This window comes from Centruroides vittatus, unplaced genomic scaffold, assembly GCF_030686945.1.
Source record: "Centruroides vittatus isolate TY-2023 unplaced genomic scaffold, ASM3068694v2 contig_1343, whole genome shotgun sequence".
Classification (NCBI taxonomy): domain Eukaryota; kingdom Metazoa; phylum Arthropoda; class Arachnida; order Scorpiones; family Buthidae; genus Centruroides; species Centruroides vittatus.
This window is the reverse complement of record NW_027120855.1, coordinates 962,329-969,858: the sequence shown is the minus strand read 5'-3', so window position 1 is coordinate 969,858 and position 7,530 is coordinate 962,329. Positions and strand designations below refer to the sequence as shown.

Sequence of the window (7,530 nt, the reverse complement as noted above, 5' to 3'; positions counted from 1 at the left end):
ACCCTCTTTACAATCCTGTACAGGCCTATAGCGGAAGACCGCCCCCCACTTTTCTCCGGTGGTAATCGTATTTCCGCCATTTTTGTCACGAGTTTATCGAATGGAGACGGGACGAAGATAAACGAGTCGCATTTTGCTTATTCGTCTTGTTGTTTATCGTCATTGATTGTCGATATAATTCGCCTAGCTGTTAAGCAAATACATTTTCGTCCGTCTTACGATTACTTTCGATAATCGGACGCTCTTTAATCTTTCGAACTCGAACGTTTGACTGGAAGCGACTTTGCGCATCGTACCCGACTTTCGGAAGAGCGGGGTTTTATAAAACCGGTAGAATGACATTAAATAAGAGTTTGACGGTATTTTACATTTGCATTTTCGTACGATATTGCCAATCGGGCGACGCAAACTCGCCTAACAAATAAAAGACTGCCGGCGCCATCCGACAATCAAATTGCGTCCAGAACCCCGTTTAGAACCCCAAACGAGAAATTATCCGCCAGTCACGATTATTCGCTATCGTAGTTCTGCGGAGAAGAAACGGATTCGAAATCGAATCCGTATCCGCATCCGTCAACGCTCAAACGCGTGACACACGGCGTTCGGAATTAAAGTCCGTCCGAAGCGTTTACGGTAGACGAAAGCGGAATAAATCGACGTGCCGCGTATTAACTAATCTACAGACGAGAAAAGAGCTTTCGATAGAAAAAATACATTTATTTACCGATTTACAAATCGACGGACGATCGTGCCCGGGATAAACTTCGGGCGGGACTTAATTAAGCGCATATTCCAGTCGACGGAAATCGGGGTCGGAAAAGAAAATGCGGAGGGATCAGCATTCGACGTATCTGTTTTCTCTCAGCCATTCTTTGGTCACACGAACGGACTCTTCCAGTTCTCGTATCACCGGACCTTCGTGACACGACGTGACTCGAGCGCTGACTAGATGACACAGCTCCAGCATATTCACGGCCCTAAACCGTAGAAAAATCGATTAGTCTACGCAGACGCCACTCCGCCTCCGAAGAAATTCCAAGCGGAAAGAATTCGATCTCTAAGCGAGTCGTTTGTCCGTCTTTCCGATAGTTTGGGAGACCGAAATTTCAACCCCTGGCTACGAAAGTGACTAAGTTCGGCATACTCACTGGCAGATGGGCTCCCTCAACTCTTCGGGGTCGGAGATGTGGGCCAGAGATCCGACTTTTTCCTTGACTAAAGCGTGGCACTCCTGCGAGAAGACGTCGTACTGGTCTTTCTTGCAGGCGGAAGAAACCAGGCCTGCAAAGAGAAGAGTTTGTTAGTGCGCCTTCGAAAGCCGCCCTCCACTTTCCGTTCGACTCACCGCAGAGGACGAAGAAGACGGCTAGCGAAACGATGGATTTCATGTCGACGAGAAAGAGCAGAGGAAGAAACCGGCGAAATCTCCACTTTATATAAGCTTATCGCTCCGGATCCGATAAAGGCACCAGATAACGCCCCCTATCTCTTCTAGTCTTCGTCTTCTCGGTAAAACCGTTCGCGCTCCAACCGACGACCTTTTCGTTTTTGTTCGCCGCCCAGTTCGGGCCTTTTTCCATTCCACGCGAGTCGGAAAATATGGCTTCGGGTCGCCGCTTCCGCCGTCGAGAAACCGACCGCGGTGGGCGTTTCGGAAGTGGCGGTCGACTATCTTATCTTTATCGATATCGTCACCTACGGCCCACCCTTATCTCGTCAGATACGACAGAAACGTCGAATATTTTCTTTTCGTCCTAAGGTATGTTCCAACATGTGACCCTAGACAAATACTGTAAACGATACCAATAATAATCACATCCACATTTGATACGATCTTCGAAAAAAATATTTATAAATGATTAGCTGCATTTAAATTAAACCGTAAAATAATTAATAGTGATCGACGTGGATTCCTGAGGAATAACTTCTTTAGAGGCCGACGAAATATCCACGCGTACCTCCCTGTAAATGTGTCTACGTCACAATTTCTCGAATGTAAAACTTGTATTCCAGCTCGTGTTGCCCTTTTAAAAATTGCTGACCCGGACATTTTTAAATTTTTTATTACCTTCCTTAGAAACGGCCAGATGGCCGAGGAGTCAAGGTGGCAGCCGACCGCTCTGGGGGTCCCTGGTTCGAATCCGAACTGGGTCGAGAAATGCCCAGGAATTTTTCGGGGTAATCCGTTCGGATATGTCGAGCTCCGCCCCTCGTCATCCGGTCATCCCATTGTGGGTCTGGCCGAACCCATAATGGGCCTGCTAAAAGAGGCCCCGTTAATGCCCACAGGGCAGAAAGAAAAAAAAAACCTTCCATAGAAGCGTCTGTGGCAACGTTAAATGGTAAATGCTTTGCAACAGATATAATTAATTCAAAAGCATAGGGAGCTAATACGTTTTGTACACTAGATTCAATTTTTGTACGCCCAAGTCATATTTTTACCAACCATCGAGTCAGAACTTTTCTGTTGAAAAAATTGGGTCAAATCGGAGTTATGAGCAAGTAAACATAATCTTTGCTTATGAGTATTTGCTTCCATGCGAGATTTCATAGCTTATACACCATACCACTTTACATTAAATGCAATATTGCAAACACAACACCTAGCCATTTCATCAATTCTCGAACAGATCGTAACCATTTTTAAAATTCGTTTTGTGTCAGTTAATCTTTATTAAATTTACAGGTTCGCTTCCTCTTTTTTGGGTTTTCAATTTCTTGAGTTGTCATATTAAATAATTAAAATAAAAATTATTAACTTGTAAACTGAAATTGTCACATTCGCTTTACAATACGTTTGTTCCAACACAAATCCCCGACTGGTTTGAATTTGAAACTGTACGAGGCATGCGCAATGTCAGTTTACAGCCAAGAACCAAACAATGCGCATGCCAGTTTTAAACCAGTTAAGGACTTGTGTTGGACCAAATCTAATATTTGCCGGAGATATTTGCAAGTTAGAATTTTAAAAGTACATTTTCTCTCACTCTTTGCCTAGGGATAAGTTTCGGTGGGGCGGGGGCAGATCTACATAGGGACTAATAGGGTTTAAGCCCTGGGCCCCCGAGTGTCAAGGGCTCACAAAATTGAATTATTATCATAAATTTTTTATACTTTTTCATTAAAATTGAGCACTTATCGCGTACTAAAAAATAGTTAATATTAATAATATAATAATGATGATGATAATTTATAGTATTATTTGTATTAAAAAATGGGGCTCCATTGGATTTCAATAAGTCCTAGACCCCGAGAAACCTAGATCCGCCCCTGGGTGGGGGCGTGAAGTTAGTCTGTAACTGTGAAACCGGGGGGGGTGCCGAATAAGTCGAAACCCCACTCGATTGACACCAATATGTGAGATCCCGGGGAGGTAGGAGTAAGTCGTATCTCCCGTTTCTCCGACTCACTTGTCAAGGATGGCTGTTATGTCGACGGCGCGTTACGCGTTACGCGAGTGGATTAGGAGGAAGGATGGGGTCGACGATAAGGCGAAGCCGACAGTCAAGAAAGACACCATTTTATAACAAAACAAGATTTATTAAAAGCTAAACGAACAAAACTACACTTCTACCCTCATATACAAAAAGGGGTCCGGAAGAGAGAGTTTACAAATATTTTTCATACCTCTTAACAAGTCCGTAACAGGCGAATATTCTCTCAGAAGTGACGATGATTTTCGGGATGACGGAGAATCAGTTAATGGGACGATGGCACGTAGAACCTTAGAATTCGTAGACTGGACAATGGCACTTAAAAACTTAAGTAACTTAGAAACTTCGAGTTCGGTGGACGGCGCAGTGCACTTCGTAATGGAGAGACGATCGGAGAGCCCTTTGGGGGGGAAGGAAGCGTCTTTTATAAGTTTTTGATGTGAAAACCAGTCACGTGATCGACAACGGATCGTATTTAGGGCCATAGGTGTTCCCGGACTTTAAATAAACGACTAGCTCGGACGCTAACTGTAAACCATCGTGCAAGATGATCTACCTGCATCCGAGGGAATAACGGCTTATTGATAGTTAGGGGGCGATCGTTGCCCGTCGAGGGTCAACAATTTCCCGGGTATGGAATGTTGTTGATTAAGTCGTTTATAACTGGAGTGAAAAAATTCAGAAAATTCTAGGTTTTTAACTTCCAGATTTCACATAACCGTTAAAATAAAATACTCGCAAATATTTTTATAAATTTGTTTTGTTTCATCATAATTTCACAATTTCGAAAACAGAACAAATTAATAATAAATCCGAACGGTGAATTTAAAAACCGGCCCGGTGGCAACGCTATTCGAGCTATTTCGATAACCGGACAATTTATCCTTTCGGAGTTCTCGACAGTGGCGTGCCGTCATTGGAAGCGGCGGAAGCGCCGCATCCACCTTCCAATGACCTTCCCTCGTATTTTCTAAAATATAAATTTTCATATTTTAAAGTACTTTGAATTAATTAAAATAAATATTTTACTATAACTGCATTATGTATCTTATTTAAAAATTCTATATTATATGAGAAAAAAACGATAAGATTGCTATTGTATATTCGAATGTTAGTGGCGGAATGGAAGCGCTTCCGAGACAGCTTCCACGGCGAGAATAACCGAATGGTGTAAAGCAGCCAGAGGACATTGGCGCATGCGCTTTACAGAGCACCAACCTCGGCCGGTTTAGCCGGTGGAAGCTACACACGTGTAATTTATGATGATTTATGAAAAATAAGCAAAAGTTTGATTTTATTTAAAATGTAATATTGAGTACACCCACTCGAGGGCTAAGCGAATAATTCGCTTTAATTACCTAGTGTGAACGAGTAGTTAATCTTGTTTTCGACAATGCGACTTAACTTAATTCTGCTAGCGGCCGGATGGCCGAGCGGTCAAGGTTAGCAGCCTGCCGCCCTGGGGGACCCGGGATCGAATCCGGACGGGTCGAAAAATCCCCAGGAATTTTTCGGGGGGTGGTCCGTCCGGATATGTCTGGTCCCCGTCCCTCACCACCCGGCCGCCCCATTGTGGGCCTGGCCGAACCCTTAATGGGCTTGCTCTAAGAGGCCCTCTTAGTGCCCACTGGGCGGAAAGAGTTAAAAAAAATAATAAAAATAAAAAAAACTTAATTCTGCTTAAATCTTAATCCCGCTTAAAATGTACAGTGCGAATAGGGTATAACTAGACTTATCAAGAATTCTGCATTACTGAACACGGCCCTGCTTGCGTGTGTGGAATATCATTCACTAATTCATTTTGCGCAATAATTAATGATAAATAGTTATTGGAACTACAGTCAAACCTGTTTTTGTGCGATTTGTTTTGTGCGATTTTTTTTGTGCGGTATATGAAAATTTCAATCAAATTGGGACATAATTGACTCCTGTAAAATTTTTAAAAACTCTATTGGTTGTTTTCTATGACATCGGCAGGTTTTTTCATTTTTTATTCAGAAAATTTTTTTTCTCATACGTTTATTTCGGTCCCCTCTTATTTTAATAGCATAAAAACCATAAATATTGTGTTATATTTGAACAGATGCGGTAAGTTAGCTCCCTCCGGCTTTAGACTGCGGGTGTGAAATTTCACGCCTCGTTAAATGAAATAACACTTCCTGCAGCTATATTTATCAAATAAAATCATTATTTAACGATTATTTTTAACTTTTTAATGTTAGATTCGTATTTAAGTGGAAATAATTAATTAATATAAAAATTAAAATTCTTAGAGGATTTTTTCCCCATTAGGTGTTGCAGAAAAAGGCCCAAGGAGTTAAAAAAGCAATTTCTAGTTATTTCGTACGGTTTCGAGTTATTTTCTACGTGAGACTTTTTTATGCGGTCCCTATTCACCGCATAAAAAAATATTTTTTTAATTGTGTTGCGAAAACTATTTTTTATAGCCACTCGTGAAGTTTCGCGCGATTTTTTTTATGCATTTTCTTTTATGCGGTCCCTATCCCCTGCATAAAAACAGGTTTGACTGTATTTAATTTATCTTCGTAAATGTATTCTTTATTTATAAATTAAGAATATTTTAAATGGGATTAATAATATTAATATTTAGCTCTTTTGTTCGTATTCTGAATAGGCCTATACTCGAGTTAGGAGACCCGTAAAAACAGTCTAATCACACTTTGGTTACTAATTTGTTGACACATACTACTACTAGAAAGCCAAATGCATTTCCATCGAACGGTCCTCTTTAGTTGTTATAATAATGACATAATTATTGCTAAAAACAGATTTAACAAATATTAAATTGCTGCAATTGTTAAAATAATAGATTTAACACGATTACGGTGTTTCGATAATAATGCTTTTACAGAATACATACTATAAAATTTTTTTAAAGAATAAGGTGGCCAAATACAAACAACCCAAAATTTGTTCACCGGTGGTCCGATGTGCACTTTTTAATTCTCTAATATATAGATGTTACGCAGTATTCTTACGGGTTTCGGACATTCCAAAGGCATAAAGCGTATGTCATTATATGGATATAAATTACTTCAGTTTAACTACTGTTTAAAAAAGTCAGCAACGAGTAGCTTAACTTTCCCCAACATTTAAAACTGCGCGCGTGACACCATCCATTACAATATTTTATTTTAAAAAACTTTTTATGTTACTATAAAATGGCAAAAAGCTTAATTTCCAGGGTAATCCCTATCCTGGAACTTAAACTGGAGTTTTATAAACAATTGTAAATGCTAATAACAAGTAATATCGTCATTAAACCCGACCCTACTGGAGCCTTTAACCCACCAAAAGTTTATAGCATCAATTCCCTAACACAAACCTTCCTGCAAAATTCAGAAATTACTAATATAAAAGCCGTCTCCTGTGTGTGAATTCCTTATAACTCCTGCAAATTTTGTCCAATCCAGACGAAATTTTGGTTATATTCGTTTTATGTTCCGCCGAAAAGTATAGGTTGCTTATTTTGCGGAAACATTAGCTATAGAATAAACGTTTTATCTATGTCCGATCGGTGATGACATTTACGTTGTAGTGACGTCGGTGACCAAAGGCCGTATTCTGGTCACTTATCTCTCGTCTCTTCTTTCAGAGACGAATGACGTCAAAACCAGAGACGAAATTCGTCGGAGACGATTTTGATCGTTCCTGACCATCTCGTCTTTATTGTTGACGTCACGATTCCATTAGGTAGATTATACATGTTCGGGTTATTTGCGCGCCCATCACTGTACAGAATTTTAACCAATGAAATTGTAAAATTTTCGAAAATGCAGAGTGCGAAATTATAGATGACATGTTAGGCCAGGAACACACATGCGTAAAATTGTGTGGCAGAAAACTGAATCAGAAATCAGCTTTCGGTTCAGTTTCTGTTTTACGCTTTTACGCCAGAACACACATACATAAAAAGTCTGGCCGAACAGGAAAGACCACTGCACCAACAGTGCTAATTTTATTAATTTTTCCCTCTCGTATAGGCTATCCTTTTGTACCTTCCATTTTTTCTCCGCTTCCTCTGCTGTAATATAGAAAATTTAAATTAATAGACTTATATTCCCAATTCAAATAA

General features: G+C 40.3%; 1 protein-coding gene across 1 annotated transcript; it reads right to left on the bottom strand.

Annotated features, from left to right (window-relative positions):
• Positions 1-696: 696 nt before the first annotated feature.
• LOC136990864 (uncharacterized) lies at positions 697-1,491 on the bottom strand. The gene is made up of 3 exons (XM_067289316.1): positions 1,346-1,491; positions 1,149-1,281; positions 697-977 (listed from the first exon to the last, which is right to left on the bottom strand). The coding sequence occupies exons 1-3, from the start codon at positions 1,386-1,388 to the stop codon at positions 836-838; spliced, it is 318 nt and encodes a 105-aa protein (XP_067145417.1). The 5' UTR covers positions 1,389-1,491; the 3' UTR covers positions 697-835.
• Positions 1,492-7,530: the final 6,039 nt, after the last annotated feature.